The sequence below is a fragment of the Phaethon lepturus genome, unplaced genomic scaffold (genome assembly GCF_000687285.1).
Source record: "Phaethon lepturus isolate BGI_N335 unplaced genomic scaffold, ASM68728v1 scaffold28657, whole genome shotgun sequence".
NCBI classification, from domain to species: domain Eukaryota; kingdom Metazoa; phylum Chordata; class Aves; order Phaethontiformes; family Phaethontidae; genus Phaethon; species Phaethon lepturus.
This window is the reverse complement of record NW_010551610.1, coordinates 3,192-20,431: the sequence shown is the minus strand read 5'-3', so window position 1 is coordinate 20,431 and position 17,240 is coordinate 3,192. Positions and strand designations below refer to the sequence as shown.

At 48.1% G+C, this 17,240-nt stretch overlaps 1 protein-coding gene across 1 annotated transcript in view; it reads right to left on the bottom strand.

The window, feature by feature from the left end:
• NSMF (NMDA receptor synaptonuclear signaling and neuronal migration factor) overlaps nt 1-12,065 on the bottom strand; it is a gene marked incomplete at both ends in the record, with an annotated part of 33,545 nt that extends 21,480 nt beyond the window's left edge. Inside the window, 2 exons of the mRNA XM_010290973.1 lie at nt 305-784; nt 12,004-12,065. Of these exons, the coding sequence (XP_010289275.1) occupies nt 305-784; nt 12,004-12,065 (542 nt within the window). The remainder of the gene's footprint in view (nt 1-304; nt 785-12,003) is intronic.
• Nucleotides 12,066-17,240: the final 5,175 nt, after the last annotated feature.

Sequence of the window (17,240 nt, the reverse complement as noted above, 5' to 3'; positions counted from 1 at the left end):
CGCTGTCATGAAAACCACGCAGGTCACCTGCTGCTTACAAGCTAGAAGCAGAGACAGTGGAGCCTGGACAAGCTGGCCTCAAACTGAGCTCAGCTTATTTCAGACGACTCCTTGGACAATCCCTTTCCATGAACGCTGGTGCAAGGTACCGGCAACGTGCCGAAGGGGAAACACTCCAGGACCCACCTCGAGGCACACGGCAACAAAACTTCCATGCTGGGATGAGATGGGTGTCACCCTTCACACCCCTGTGCTGATGAGTCCCTTTGTGTCCTTCCAGCACCCAGCACCCACCCTTACTTACCTGACACCCGATCAACGCTATACATCCTCTCCAGCCTTTTTCTGTGCCACCCGGTCTCGCCGGACTGATGCTGCTCCAGGTCAAAGGAATGCTGGGAAGGGGCAGCCAGCCGGGTGCAGTTTGGGCACTCCTTGGAGCCCTGCCGGCTGCCTGGCCAGCCCTTGCAATGCCTGCCAACGCCGTGAGAGCCGCCAGCGCTGTGCACGTGGTGGCCGTGCTGGCATTCCTCTTGGGCAGCCCCCTTCATCACCACCAGTTCCATACTTTCGTTCTCGTGGTCCGACAGCATCGGCCTCTCGCCAGAGATCGTGTAGACTCGTGGCTTCGGTCCTTCGCTTGGCATCTTCTCTGCCTGCTCCTCGGAGAAGCTCCTCTCAAACTTGCCGTCTGAGATGACGGAGAGCCTGCGCTTGTTCTGTGCCGCCTGCTGCATCTCCGGGGAGTCCTCCTGCCCAATGTAGGAGTCTGCTAACAGGTGATCTGAAACAAATGGCACACTTTCCTTAAAACCAAAGCACCCCAGACACCGACAAATTCAGGAGGCTGGCTGTTACTGGTGCAGAAAGGGGAAGGGAGGGCACGATATGGCAGGTTCCCCCGGGAACCTTTTCAAATGAACACGTGCCCACAGCCTTGTAAACCTCCAGAGCTGGTACTGAAATGAGAGACATTTCTCACAGATAAGCCCAATATTTTAAGCATGCAACTGGCCAGCAAACGAGACCAGAAGCAAATGCAGCTCTTGGAGCACAGCCTGCAAATGCTTATGTGCAAAACAGCCCTTGCTCAGCTGCACAGTCCCATCTGCTTCAGTGAGTTTGGCAATGCAAGGGCTACTGAGCTGGTGAAAGTATGCAGGATGAGGACCAGCACCAACTCCCCTAAGAAGCGACAAACTCTGAGTGTTTTGTGCATCAAGTTATTATTTTTTAGAATTGAAGGGGTAAACCATCAGGGTTTGGGTTTTTCTCCCCCCCTGATTTTCTGCCAGTTGGTCTGATATGAAAGAAATGCAAAGAGACTTCAGCCGCCAGCTGCGGCACAGCGTCCCACTCTCTGCAGCATCCCTGGTTAGCAGGCCTCATCGCGTGTGCCGATGGCGACAGCGCAGCCTGCGGAAGCTGTCCTGAAGGAAAATACAGCCACTCCCTTTGTAGGGTAGGAAGATCGAAAGGAGAGAGGCCCATGAGCGCAACTATCTTTGGAGCCCACACACTGGATGAAGTGCCAGGAAATCTCAGCATTTCCATGGCAATTCCATGCATGAACCCAACAGTAGCTCCCACCCACCTGCTAATCCTTTTTTCAAGTGGCTGTTAATTACCTCTTACACTTCCCTTCAGATGGGAAGCAGCTCGGGGACTGTTAAAAAGGCTCAGCAGGGAATGCATTATTCATGTGACTACTACCCCAGAAAAATAAAATCATTGGTGTCCAGCATAGACAGAACGCAAACCCAACCCTTTGCTTCACTAGATAAGTAATTAACATCTTTCATTTAGCTACTGAGCCATGACCTGGAAGAACTCAGCAACAATCTGAGGCTTGGCTACCTTGCAGTGGGCCACGAAGAGATGGAAGAGGAAGAGACCGATCTCAGGACAAGTCTGACGTTGTACGTGTGCAACATGGACCTTTCACTGCTGCCACATTCTGCTTCCCATGAAGTGCTCCTGTGCCCCTCTGAAAAGAGCCCTCCCAAGCCGAGGATGTACACGTTCAGCTTTTGAATCTGACGCCCATCCTGGACTGTGCTCACGCTGCCAAGGGCCTCTTCCCCTGCTCTGTTTGCAGCCGAGACTGAACTGAATTTAGCTGGTACCAATACAGTGTGTCATGCTCACCTCATTTTTCTGCTTGAGATACAACTTCCTCCAGCATCACTAGGAGATAAATACGTCTCTGGCCACTCAAGACATGACTGTCAGGACTGTTCAGGCTGACACGACTCAGGTTCGTTTCACTTGTCTCCTAGTGAGACCTCACAGTCTCTGCATACTGCAGCTGGCAGCTGTGGGACCCCTTCAGCTCACCAGGAGAAGGAGCCTGTAGGAGTCCTAAAGAAAGAGCTATGCCTCTTGAATCTATAGCTGATGCTCTTTCCAGACTTCACATGAAGTCCAAAACACCTACCTAGGTATAGTGAGGAATCATGCACCTCACTGATATGGTCCAGGTAAAATATGAAAGGCGGGCAGTGGTCTACTTCACCCATGGGCTGCTACAGAGAGACAGCACGGCCATCCGCACCTCCTCCAGGAGGAGAGCGTGATGGACTACAAGGGCCATCACCAGAACAACTGCAAGCCATTCAAGTGGAAGAAGCTGCTGCACCAGCTGTCATTCAGCAGCTTGTCCGCTGAGTTCTACCAGCTGCAGGACATGGTGTCATGGATCAACCAGTGCCAAAAGTGTTCACAGGCTCCAAAGTTCCAACCACTTGTCACCCCTCAAGAGGCAGCAGGCCACCACATCCGTTCTCCAGCTACTCAGATCCTCTCCAGTTCCAAGACTAACTGTGTTCTAGAGTGGGCATGTCTTGGGAAACCACCACCAAATGTATCTTCAAGATCTACCAAGATCTGTGCTGGCCAATAGTGCCAAGCACACAATTTTTAAAATTAAAAACAAAGGCTAGTTCTAAGTACTCTTCTCAACCTGTCAAACTTACTAATCTGTGTGGGCACAGCGACGCTACATATTTCTGGAGACACCACAAAATAGTGGCTGAGAGCTGCCCCTGTTCCTCCTGAAAGGACTACTGCTACGGCAGATGTATGGCCTCATCAGAGCAAACCGACAGGACTGTGCACCCTTCCCCATGCACTCACAGCGCCGCAATTCAGCCATCTGAGAGCTTCTGAACTCTGGTATCTGGGGGTAAATGCAAAAATGGAGTGCCCAAAGTACAGTATGTCTGAAAACACTGATGATCACAAGTGCAGAAAGACCAATTCCAGTCTCTGTTTTACAAGCACTAAGGTCTGTTCGGTCCCATAAAATTTACAGACATGTAAGTGGGACATGAGCAGTTTCAAGTAAGAGTCAAATTTGCACAGGAATCATGGCAGGGTTACAATTCTTGACCAGGTATATTTGACATAAACTACCTGTCTGATGTAGCATGCAAAATGTGAGGATAATCCCTTCTTCCTACCTTACTTGTCCCTTACTCAAACTGTTTTCACTTGTACTTCTCTAGGAGTTTTCATGGTCTACACTACAAAGGCCTGCCACCACACCGACACAGTATGTTTTCTCTTTGTCAAACAATTGGATAATTATTTCTTTTCATTCAGTTTAGCACCTTCAGAACTACACACTGGAGAAGCAACTTCATATGCAAAGGGAGTGGGAAGCTTTATTCAAGACTTCTAGTTAATAAAGAACTTATCTATAGAAAAAAAATTACTATGGAAGGAAAAGAGATTCAAACATCCATCGTAATGAATTATTGGCTTCTAAAAACAAACCTGCACCATTTCAGGGAGCAAGTCTGCACTAGCACTCACACACACGTGTGTTCGCATACACCAGCAGCCCAGGGATGTTACCAGTGAGCAGATCTCTTGTCCGTGCTTGCAGTGAGCTGGATTCAGGTACCAAAGCACCGCACCTGCTTCCACTACGGCGTTTTAGGTTAATAGTTTGCTTCTGCTAGGAAAGAAGTCAAGCTGGTCCAGAAATCAATGCCGAATTAAATCTAAGCCACAGGGATATTCAGTGAAGAGAACCAAGAAACAGTAACAAGGGACTTCAGGAATGACTGGAATTGCTTTCTACGAGTCAGCTGAAGCAGACTGCTGTTAACACCCTCTGCCTGGTTACTGCTGCTCCGTTTCAGTTCATTTGCACGTTGCTCTTGCCACCTCTCCCACAACCAGCTGCTCCCTCAAACTGCCAGGCCAGCCCAGGCCCGCGTGGCTCGGGAAGCCCGGCACCGCGCGCTGCTCTCCAGCCACTCCGGCGAAGCTGACCTGGTAACAAGCTCTGCTCTCCCACTTGCTTTCATCAGCAACACCTCTGTCTTACACAGCTGCAAAGCTTCCCTGGAGCAGACAAACCAGGTTCCTCAAATGGATTTCTTTCACCTAGATTTGTGCTGTACATAGATTTATTGTGACTGAGATACTTAACACCAAGATGAAGGGAAGAGGACCAACATGCTTGATCTGTAGCTCACGTGTCTACTGGTAACAGAAACATCCAAGTCGTACCTTCATCACTTCCCTGTCCACCTGGGCTAAGTCTAACAGCCTGTCCAGAGCCTGGGGGCTCGACAGTCCAGTCCTGGGGGCAAATCCCCTTCCCACCCGCCTTGTTCTTTACTTGAACACATCTCATTGGCTTCAGTTGCTCCTCTCTGACATTTCTTTCCACACAATACTGCCCAACGCAGTCATTGGGCACGCGTATCAAAGACACGACCGCCGACAGCAATGATAATCTGTACTGGTTAATTTGCAGTGTCTTGGGGAAAGAAAGAATCCACATTCTCGATACATGTAGTTGCTGATAATTAGGTACTTATTACTATTAGATACCTACAATACATTTTTTCTCATTCAGTAACTCTAACTTAAGCACTTGCTCTGACCCAGGTTACTAACCATGGAAGGATTTTCACATTTTCTTTCGCCGTCACAACTTTTCTCCAGAGGAGGTAACACGCTGGGATACGCCTCAGCTGACTGATGCCCATTCACAGCAGCGGAGGAACTCGCCGAGCCAAACTCCTATCTGATGTAGGCTGCCTTGTAACCCCATGAGATGAGAAGTTTATAAATCAAGGCAGAACATAGCCACAAGGCATAGACAGAAGCTTAAAAAAAAAAAAAGTCCCAAATTTATTACTGTACGTAGCAGCCAAACTGATGATTAAAGCACCTTAGATTTAAAACCTCAGCTCCAGCATCAGAAGCGAAGTGGCAAAGAGTAATGCAGATAAACCCTATTAAAAAAAAAAAATCCATCATCTCAGAAAAATAAATTTCAGAGAAACAGTTCTCTCCTCCCTGCTCCACCTCAGCTGGACCTCTCTGGATCTGATGTTTACGGTTCCAACTTTAAATGAAAGAACTGTCTCAGCCACTGAAGATAAATGGAAAGATTTTAGCTTTACAGTATATGGACTCGCAGCATTGTTTGTGGCAGCAGGGATGAACTTAATGCTTTTTTTATTTTACACCAGTAGGAGTCCAGGTGATGCTCTCAGTGAGGAGAGCAGACAGGTGCACTGGCTAGAGCCCAGGGCGTTGCAACAACAGTCACATCTTTCCAAACAGCAGAGCTGAGCAGGCTCCCTCGACATTTCAGTTCTGAGACGTCCCGTATGCCTGCCACTGCCCCTCAGGTGTGCTAAGAGGCTGTCAGGTCCTGTTCTGCTCCGCTGCCTCCCTGAGCGTGCCTCGGAGCCGAAACGCAAAGCTCCCTACCATGCCAGCTCTGTCCTTCGCACGGCGAACGTGCCGCAACGTGACCCCGCCAGCGCAGAGACGGGCTGGCAGCTGACCTCGCTGGGCTGCGGGCTTGAAACGCAGGCAAGGCATAGGCACGGCAAAATCCAGGAAATGTGCTCAAAAATATTGAAGCATGAGGCAGGGAGATAAAAATGGAGATACAGCAATTAAAAAAAGGTCACAGTGGCATTTCAGCCGTGCAGTATCTTCAGAGTCTAGTGAGCGAATGTCATGTACAACGTTCGCTACGGCATTACCCAAAGCCTGACCAAGCCAGCCCCACCGTGACTTTACCGGGCACCCTGACCCTACCGCTCCCGAGGAAGGAACGTCACGCACTCCTCTGCAAAGCTACGGAGAAAAGGCAAGGGCTGCTTCCGTAAGGGAGCTGCTCTGAGAAAACAGAAGGTCACTTAACTATGACAAAATGGTTCCAATTAGTCTTCTGCGCTGAAATGGGCCTAGAAAACAAACATACTGAAGACGCTGTTGACATTGTGCCTCATAGATGAGTAACCTTTTAGTCTGGCATGTAACACTAATGCGAATAGATGACATTGTTACTGTGAGACACGACCCATTCCAAGGGTACCATTTCCATGGTAACACTGTGACCTATGTTTTTATTCACTTTATAAGCAAACAACATATTTCGTGGCAAATTTTAGGATACACCCACAGCATACGTGTGCTGGCCGATCCTTGAAGCAGCCTGAAACCCTCAGAGACAAGATTTCACATCCCCACTCTGCCCTGAACTCAGGCTGCCTACAACCCCCTCCGCAGCAAGGGCTTTTTCTTTTCTTTTTTTTCTCCTGTTTTTTTCTTTTCCTTTCTTTTTTTCTCTTCTTTTCATCTTTTTTCTTTCTTTTTCTTTCTCTCCGCAGCAAGGGCCACCTCCGTTGCTCAAGGCCAGCCCTACCACATCCGCACAGGGATGCGCCGAGAGAGCTGGGCCAGACACGCTGCTGGGGTCCGTCCTGGGGACAGGGTGAACACCCTCTAGAGAAAAAGGCAGACTTGGTGCTTACCCTGCAGCCAGCTCCACTGGCAGCTCCACAGTCTGAACACTGGCAAACTGAAGGTCCCTCCTGGAGCGCTGTACAGCTGCAGCTTTACTTCATAGCTTCGCTAAAAGCACAGCTCACAGGTCACTTGCTTGGGCTGAAGCACCTGCAAAGCCTCGTGCTGGAGTTCCTCAAGCCCCAAGTCAGCTGCCGGCAGCATCAGGAACCCGCTCTGCCGCGCGGCTGCTGCCCTCCACACGCGCTCACGGCCTCTCTGCAAACGCAAGTGGTTGCTTCAGTGCAGTCTCTGCCCGTGGCACAGTAGCTTCAGGAAACATGATTTTCTCCTGCCACCACCACCCGTTGCCACTTGGCTCAGGGAAGCTCACAAGTGCCCTCTTCTCACTCAGGGTTTACACTGATGGCTGAAACATGATCCAAAACCAAAGGAAAGAAGTGAAGATTACTTCTTCTGAGCTTAAAAAAAAGCTTCTTCCAGTTTCGGGTAACTGTCCCCTCTGGTTTGCACTGATGCAAACCGGGCAGAGTAGCCATGCTGTTTCTGCAGGAACCACAGCGAGTTTGGGTCAAGACCTGCCAGGCAGCTCTGGCCCAAAGCCCATCACCTCTGCAGCACCAAGCACACCTTACACTTGCTGGGATGGTCCCCGCTCTCTTGCTTCCAGAGCCTTTCAGGCGGTGTGCCCACAGCAGCAGCCTGCCGCAGGCAGACCAGCGCTGCATCCCACCGCGACGGCCCCAGCACTCCAGCAGCAGTGGGTGCCCTCCAAACAACCCAAGCAAGCAAAATACAAACTGCCTGATAAAAAAGTTCGGGAAAAAAACCCAGCACAGCTCCCTTCCTTCCCTCAGCAAAGGATCCTTGTGTCTGAATCCCGTCTCACCGGGATGCAGCACTGCCTCCCGAGGCAGGAAGTTTCTCAAATGCTCTGCTTGCTGCCATTTCTAATTTCATTACCCCATGCCCTGGATGTCTTTTTCCTCTCACAGTCCCAGCACATGGAGATAAAGAAATCTCAGTGGGGGGCCTCTGACACCTAAGCTGGGAGAAGGGGGCTCTGGGAATGTCCAAAACTCCTTATCCCATGAGCTCTGGTGAGACTCCAAGTGATTATTTCTTCTGTGTTTTGCGCTCTGCAGCCTTTTTACACGTCCTTTTCACAACATTTCAAACCTTTTCCCTGTCTTTCTTCTAGGTCTGTCCCAAGAGACACCCACCCCTACAGTAAAACCATGCCATAGTCAAGATAGAAAGTCTTTGGAAGGTACCAGAAAGCTACAAGAGTCAGCAAGGACTCTGGCAACAGCCTTGCAGTCAGAATGAACACTGAACATGGGAGAGTGCTCTTCCTGGGGACCTTCCCAGACCTCCAGCCTGCACGAATAAGCCAGCAATGAACAGAGGCAGGAAGAGAGCAGGAGATGCGTTACCACCTCAGCATCAGCTCCCATAACAGACCTGTGTCCTGCCAGCAGTAGAGTCCAACCCTCCCTTTTTTCCAATTCCTCAGAATATCTCAAAGACTGGGAGAAAAAAAAAAAAAAAAAATCTGAGTGATCCCAAGGGGAAAATCCCTTCATCCTCTGCCAGAAACTCGTACTCTGTCACCAGGCAGCTGCCCTGTTCCAAAAGGGAAACAAAGAGAAGAAAAATCTGTATTGCCATTATCCCTGCTGTAACCACAAGAATATGGTCAGTGCACTCCAAGCCAAGCGACAGAGAAGAGGTAAATGTACCTCCTCAGTCACCTGGAACAGCCTCCTCCAGAATAAGACATCGAAGAGTTGCATAGGGATAGTCACACAATATTTCTGAGCCATGAAGTTCTCAGGCCTCATGTCATGAAGAATCAGAAGTTGTAACCAACAACAAATACTCTCACATTTTCTTGCTTACATGTATACCCTGCAGTACCCTGCAATCCGCTCCACCTCCTGCTGCTGTTCAATTCCATACCCACCTCCCTCGTGAAGGAAGCAGAGCATGGACAGAGTGCAATTTTATTCAAAACAGAAGGTGAACAAAGCCTTGCAAATAACTCACCCTCATCAAAATGCTCGGACATGGCAGCTGGCCCATCCTGCTGATCTGCAGTCCCTCTGTAGTTCTCCATTACCACTCCACAATTTCTCAAAGCCATTCTGCCACACGCATACACACAAGCTCTCCAGAGGAGCCACCAGAAGTAGACTCTGGGGTGTAAAAGTTACCACCAAAGAATAAGCTCTTTGATCAGTTGTGGAATTGTGAAGAAGAGGTGGGATGCAAAAGCCGTTATACCATCTCCTTACCTTGGAGTCAAGGGACTCCAAAGATAAAAAAGTCAAACCAAAATGGACGATCCTCAGAGAACAAGTGCAGCAGAAATGGAGTACACTGGGGCAGTCTCTGCACACTTGGCATCTCCAACCAGATGGTGGGTCTCCTGTGTCTGCCCGAGGAGTTACAGAGCTCCATCCTACTGCCGAGGAGCTGAACTAGCAGATAGAGCAGCAAGAGAACGGTCATCGCCAAGATTCACACCCACCTCCTTTTGTGCATCAGGATTGTCCTCTGCCAGGTTCTAGCTCCTGGATCTGCAGAAGAGGAGGATCCTGCCCTTCCCTCCTCCATTTATGCCTCCACTGTCCCACTGAGGGCTCTGCCACCTTCCTGCTACTCAAAGACCACAACCCCTTTCCCTCACTGCATCTATCAATGATTTCAAAACTTTCTTAAACCCTTTTTTTCTGGACTATGAACTACTGAAGTCACGGCCTGCCTCCTTCCAGTCACATGTAGACTAGAGCCTTTGCCCCAGCTGCAGTCTGCTGGCAGTGCCCGGAGCACCCCCATATACAGCCGGGGTTAGCAGGCCTATCCCACTAGGTAAAGACACTCACGGGGAAAGCCTGGAGTGCTATGAACAGGGACGTACACACACCGAGGACTCAATTCTTCAGTGTGCCGAGCTTTCTGGACCTAAGCCACCAACACATGCAAGTAGGAATTTAACTACAGGATACTAGTGGGTCTGTACAGCCGTAACACCACCTCTCCCTGCTCTCTTCGGGCCAGCTGATGAGTTTGAACAGATTCAGGTACTTCCATATATGTGCTACATCTTCAACCTATGTAGAAGAGGAGCTTCATTTGCTTCTCTGGAGTCACTGGGTCAAAGCTAATCAAACAGCTTAAGCACTCTGCTGAGCCAAAGGTAAAGCGTTCAGAAACTTGCAAAAGCAGTACTGATACTACAGAATTTCTGCAGGAAGAGTTGACTTCTCTGTTATTGGACTACTGAGACAAACAAAAGGGAGCCAAATTTTCAACTCTAAACATTTTTATGGGATAGCAACCTTCCTACCATGGTTATTTATAAAGAAATGTTACAGGCTATGTTAAATTACACACTGCAGAATTTCAAAAGATGACTTAAAAACGATTTCCCCCCCCCCGCCTTTTCTATAAACATTAAGAGTAATTTCTAGGGAACTTTATTTCCAAGTCAATACTTAAGGATCCCACAAGGATTGTGGTACATCCATCTGTACCTCTCGCTGCTTGATTCTTACCTGCGGCAACTAAATTCGCTTGGATTCAAATACGACCCCAAGCCTGATACACCAAGGGGCCAGTGGGTGTGAGAGGGCTTCCCTGGAGAGCTTACCGATATGTCACAAGCACAGAGGGGGCTTAAGCGCTGGTCTGGGGAGCCTGACAACGGCACATTACCCAGGAGTCACATCAGCTCCGTTTCCATGTTCTCCTTAACTAGTCAGAGAGAGGAACGAGCGACTAAGAGCACCCCATAAGCTACGTAAAACAACAGCTTTGTAAGCGGGCATCAGAGGGGCTCCTCCTGCTTGGCTTTGACCAGGGCTCCCCAGGTCTCAGGCACCCAAACAGATCTGCCATTTCCCCTCCTCTCCATCAGAGATTCTCTATTCAGCCTGAACGTGAGCCCACAGGTACCATGACAGTCATGATAAAGGATGCTTTTGCCATTCTGGGAAGCCTCCTCAGACCTGCCCGGGCTGCCTCTGGGCTGTCTATCCAAGCCCTTCTGCCTCGCAGATGCCTTATCTCAGCTGCATTAAACCCCAGCCTTTTTCTACCCTCCCCTTCCTACCACCATGGGCTGTTCTTAGACCAACTATTTTAAGTGATGTATCACTGGAGTTTCTCATGCCTGAAAAAAAGCATAATCAAAGAACACAGCAGTACATTGTTTTAAAAGCCCTTCCATTCACAAAGTTAGCACAGTTTAGCCAAGGACAACTTGAAGGTCATTAGAACACAGCCAAGAAAAAAAGGCAGGGACTCATTCAGCTGGCTGTCAAAGACTAGTGTGATTGGGCTTCCTTTCAGCAAGAGGCCTTTCCTGCCTGTAGAGATTTAAACAAGCACACACACTTACAGTTTACCTAAAATGATAACTTCACTCTACATTACATTCTATTTAATAACTTTATCCCCTGCAAAACAGTCCAATGCTAGAGAGCAATCTGCTACTTATTCACACAGGATTTTCTGTGGATTCCACGGGATTTTCTATAGGTTTTATAGTGAATTTATTGTCTGCAAAATGTTTTCTTTCCTCACAGAGAAGACAGCCCCGTTAGAAGTCAAATGAGTTTCTCTCATGCTCTTTTGCCCATCAAGCAAAACGTATCCTAGGCTGACAGGGGCGATTTCTGCACCTGAAAAATTAACACATTAGCTGGCACATGCTGCTGTCCTCAACTACACAAGGCAAACCTCCTTTGTTGAAGGAAACCCTGGGAATAAATCCAGAGGTTACCTTTGCCAGCAAAGACAGATTGCTGCACATACACGAAGCACATCAGTTAACGCACTAACTCACCTTTTTTTATTCCCCAGTGAAAGCAAGAGCTAGGAGTGACAAACCAGTGCAGAAGCCTTGCGCAGTGCAGTCTTTCACTTCCCAGCTGAAACTTCTTCCAAGGACATCAGCTCTAGGGGTGAATTTATGACAGGGCACTTGTCCACTAAAACTGAACTTGTCCCCACAGCCCACCCAACCCTTGAGTCACCAAACTGCCTTTTCTCCTCAAGGGCTGCACAGATCCAGAGGGTGACTCCTCCTGTCTCTCTGCTGCTGAGATCTCACTCTAACACTTTATGATAAATAAATGCACTTTCATTTTAAGGCATAATAAATAGCTGCATGCACATACAGATATAAACAAGGCATGTCAGTTCTCTTACCTGAGCCGTTTCTACCTTCGGGATGGTTTTGTGAAAGATATTCTCCAAAAGCCCTTGCCGCTCTGCATATCCAAGCATCACAGAAGGCAGCAAAGGAGAGAAAGAAAGAGACGGGTAATGGTTAAAGGCCAAGGAAAGAAGGAACAGTTCAATATACTGCTGTTTCCCTGCAGCTGCCTTTCCCTCGTCTTCAGGTGACACCAATTTAAACCTGCTGCAAGAGCAGTGGGGTTAACACACATCAGTTTTCCCCTGGCCAAAGGGGAAAACAGAGTTGGACTACAAGTCCAGGACTACCTGAGTCTTTAGCTTCTCTTTTACAACTGAAAAAAAATTGAAATGCACCCGCCTTAAACTTGGCCTTGTTTCTTTGATGCACATAGGAACCGGATCACTGTCTCCAACCACGCCAAGTTAAACCACTTCTGGCAGCCCAGGGAAGAAGGTAACTCCACCCCAGTCCCAACCATCACCTCAGCCTTCTACTCTGGTTCTGAATGCTCCTATCGGTGAGCTATCACAGCTTAGGCATTAATGCTAATACCCATTTCACCTATCTTAACCCTAAGTTCTCAAACACTATGTCAGTATTTGGATTATTGGACAACCTTATTTGAGAGACCCCCACAAGACCCCACAAAAGCAGTTCCTGGTTCTCTGATGGATTCAGGTCCCGTGGATGACTGAGATTTTACTGAAATACATTAAGAATCAACCGGGCAGGGTATGCTCAACCCTTATCACACATCAAGGCCTACATCAGCGAGCAAACCTATGAATATTCCAAGAGGGAAAAGCTTTCTCATTTCAACCCACAGGGGAAGGGGTCCTTGGTCAAGGCATGCATTCCCTGGTACATGGTAAATACAATCTCCAGTCTCCTATTGCCAGGACTTTTGTAACATCCTGCTGCTGTCCTTGTTCTCCTGTACCCAACAGACCTGCGACTCAAGTGACCACCTTTTCCCCAGCCATCCATTTTCCCCAGGTTTGTAGAACAATCTCTCCACAGTCTGCAGCATCACAATCAGGCTGATATTTGCCAATGGACAGTCTAGAGTGGACGCTCGGCAAACAGTGAGATGAAATAGCCACCCACCTCCTTGGCAAGCCAAGCCAACAAAACCCAGCAGCCAAGCACTCTCAGACTGCAAGCACACCAGCATCTCTTGGGGAGGAGATGAAGACTTGCTGCAACAGGGAAGACTCTCCATGCCAAGGCATCATGTCTACTGTCCCCCTCCTTCAGAGGTGCTCAACTTCAGAAAATCCCTCTCCAGCTCAAGCTGCCATAAAAGGCCACGCTCGTAACAGCCATTCAGCACCTAAGTGCAGAATGGCTTTGACCTCCAAAACAACCTTCTGCTTTGCTACCCGATGCAGCAGCATATCCCAACCTGTGTAGCCAGGATTTTCCCCACTGCTTTTATACATCTCCTCCCAAAGGGGAAAAGATTAACAAAGCCGCAATGTACCTCCCAGAGCGACTAGAGCTGGAAGGAGGCAGAAGTCCATTTGTCATCCACAGCCAGCAATAGGGGATCGATAAGAACGATGAAGAAAGAGTAATTTAATCTCCCTGGGAGGAAATTTCAGCACAGCCAAATGCAAAACGCTTTGGAGCGGTGCAGCTGGAGCTGTGCAAGAAGCAAGGTTTAACCTTGTGCATCATTACAGGCTAATGTACAGTGCTGAGGTTCTTTCTGTTTCCAGATTCTTGCCTGTCTAGTACCAGGCTGTACCTTAGACACTAGCCAGGAGTGGCAGTTGCCCAAACTGTCCTTCTCAATGCGTAAGCACCCCCAGAGATGGTCACGCAGAGGCTCTGACACACGAGGGAGCTGTACAATTAGCATGCAATCCCCACTACGATGAACAAAGAGATGACCATCATGGTTCACCCGTACAGCACAACAAGTGCCTCATAGATGTTCCTTGCACACACTACCTTTCTGTCTGGGCAAAAGAGCAGGACTTGGTCCTGGGGCAACACACAAATGTAAAGTTGGGAGCTGGAGTGTGGCAACTTCAGGGAAGTGGTGGAGTCACCATCCCTGGAGGTATTTAAAAGACGTGTAGATGTGGTGCTTAGGGAAATGGTTTAGTGGTGGTCTTGGCAGTATTAGGTTTACAGTTGGACTCAATGATCTTAAGGGTCTTTTCCAACCTAAACAATCCTACAATTCTAACATCAGGCTATGCAGCTGCAAGAGCACTCCTGAGCTACTCCTGCACTCCAGGAGGTGGTCAAAGCCACGGCTGATGTCACATAGCACTGGCAACAGCCCTGCTTTGAGCAGATGGCTGGGCTCAAGACTTCCAAGATCTCTTCCCCCAACACTTCTGGGACTCCAAGGCTTACCATGGAAATGTCCGTCCGTGCCAGACATCATAAACACCAGTCACAAACGGGGCACTTACACCCTTGGAAAAGACTCTGAAGCTTCTTTTGTGCATCAGCAGTCATTCCATGTCGAAAAAATAACAGTGAGCAAGTTCTCAGGTAAATTATCAGTGAGAGAACATGGTGATTTACATAAAAAATGCTGAAATATGATGATAAAATTTAGTCTGCAACTAGTTCAAAAGCTCCAAGAGCATGTTAGTTCATCTATCATTCTCTCTATTCAGGTCTCTGCCAATACCCAAAACTGATCTGTCTTAAAATCTGAACCAACGCTTCACCCTCAGCTTGCAAACCACAGGCTCAAAAAATTAGTACCGAGCACTTCCCAAGACCCAAACTGCAAATGGCTAACATGGAGCCAGAGAGAAGCACTGCTGCCCTCCATCCCACCTTGTTCCACAGTGAAAACAGTGTCACTCAGAATTAAGAGCCCGAGTTTAAAGGTGCTGCAGTGTCTCTAACCTCACTCTCCTGTTTCCCCAAGCAGATGAAGTAGGATGGTAAAATCCCAAGTGCCAGAGCTCCCAGAGGACAGGCGATACCCAGACCTCTCCTCCACAGGTCAGAAGCACAGTCAAGGAGCACAGAGCTACTCAAAAACACTGATGCCCAGCCCAGGCTGAACTTGCAGTTCTATCACTGCTGTTCCATGTCCACTGCTCTCAGATGCTGCAGGTCAGCCTAAGAGCAAAGGAATGTGGACGCTTGATCGCAGTTATTTAGCAACAGCACAATGTGCGACGGGGGTTTTCCAGCCAATTACACTGCAAACTTCGAACTAATTTTTTTGCCTATTATCTCAGTGGTTTCCTTCTACATTTCTGCTTCCCAAGTGCCACCAGCTTCTCGTTGGCTGTGCCTCAGCTGATCACCCACAGATGTCTGCATGTGCCCTTTGCCAAGGGGACTCTGTTGGCCATGCTAGCTCCTTATGGTTAGTCTCTCCTTAGCCAAACCTTTTGTATTCCTTCGCTGCCCTCACTGTGCTCACAGTCATCCCAGTTTACCTGCACCAGCCCGTACCGTTAACATGTCACTTATCCCCTCGCCTTGGTTACCCACTGACTTGATCAAAATAAAGTCAGAGCAAAATTCAAACAGATGGTAGCTGCTCTATTCATCCCATTCTCTTCTATTTCTTCTATCAACACACTGTATTAATACAAGCCACACAACCATGGTTTTCTCTCAGCTCGGTTTTGCCTCCACTGTCACAGCCGATGTAGTTCAAGCCCCACCAAGCCTACTGATGGCACTGGATAGAAAACCCTTCAACCGGTCTCTGAGCAGAGACTCCTCAGGATAATTTAACTGTCAAGAGCGAAAAAAGGAAACTTGTTTCACATAAATGAGATGAAGTACAAGGTGCCTTACAGATACACAGGCCGATGAGCTATAACCCTGAGTGTACGACACTGCAAAAGCTGCATACAAATGAGCAGGTAGTACTGAGAGGTAATCAGCTGATGATATGACAAGTTTAGCCCTGATTCATCTAGAGAGAGGTTTTCATTTTATTGGCAGATCAGATCTGCATGTTACACAGCCAGCACAGCTTGATTTAACAGAGACATGAACCAGGGACCTTAGCCTTAGTACACTGTGCTACTGAGTCTAACCAGAAAAGACAAGACTGCCATTGCCTCAGAGAAAACACCACCATCTTCTCCGGCTTCTCCTCCATCAGAATGACTTCATGAGTGCGGAGGTGGGATGCGGTAGCACAACACAGCCAGCAAAGGCAGCTGCCCTTCTGAGGGCACTTTTCAGTACTCGCTGTGCATTAGATGTCAAAGCTGGACTCCAGGCTGGAAGAGAAGCTGACTGAGATTTTGCAGAGAAGCACAGACGGTCTAGACATACATTTGCGAGAAGGAGGAAAACCACCGAATAACAAAGATCTCAATTACAATGGGATGAGCATGGAATAGCCTTCACGTCTCTGCAATAATCACATCAACAGAATAAAAGGGGCCTTGATGAGTACTAGCAGCTATGAGAAATTGATGCACACAAATTTATGCAATCCACCAAACTGACACTGAACTGAGTGAAGAAATGTGTGTTGAAACACTCAGAGGTACATGAAAGACCTGACATAACTCCATTTAGAGCACAGCAGCAAGCTAAACAAAAGCAGGACTCTTCAGGAGTATTACATGGTAAAATAAAGAACACCCACCACCTTCGCATGTTCCTTCAGAAGAGACCTCCTGCATCATCAGGACCTACGTCCTCCTACAGCAGCAGTCCTGCTCTTGTCACTAAGCAGAGAGCGGAACACCACCAGCACATCCATAGTGAACAGCTCAGTCATTAAAGACCGTTGACACCTATGTCGTTTAAACCTAATAGTAACAATACACTGACAAAAATTAGTTTTCTGAAATATCTATGTAGGGAGATGGTAGCTGGAAAATTTTAAATTTTAATTTTAAAATTTTAAATTCTCACTCTCAAAAAAGGGAAATTGGATATCAGCAATGGGTCTTGAAGTCAAAGACCCCACAGTCTTGGAGGAATTTATAGTCACAAAGCTTGGACAGGAGGAGCGAGGACAGAGCAGGAAGAAGTTAAAAGAATGAGGTAATCAAAGCACGAGAGAGTTCATACCGCTCACAGGAAAATTCACAAGCAGAAAAAATGAATCTAGACTCCATGAAAAATCCCAATCTAAGCCACAAATTGCTCATGCAGCAAGAAACCTGGATAAGGAATACATTCAAGTACCTCGGCATTTTGTCAGCGCAAGATTCACCCTTTTGCGGCAACTAACACTTCGTGGCCTTGTTTAAACCCACTCTCTAGCCCTTCTCTGCTCAGTAGAGAG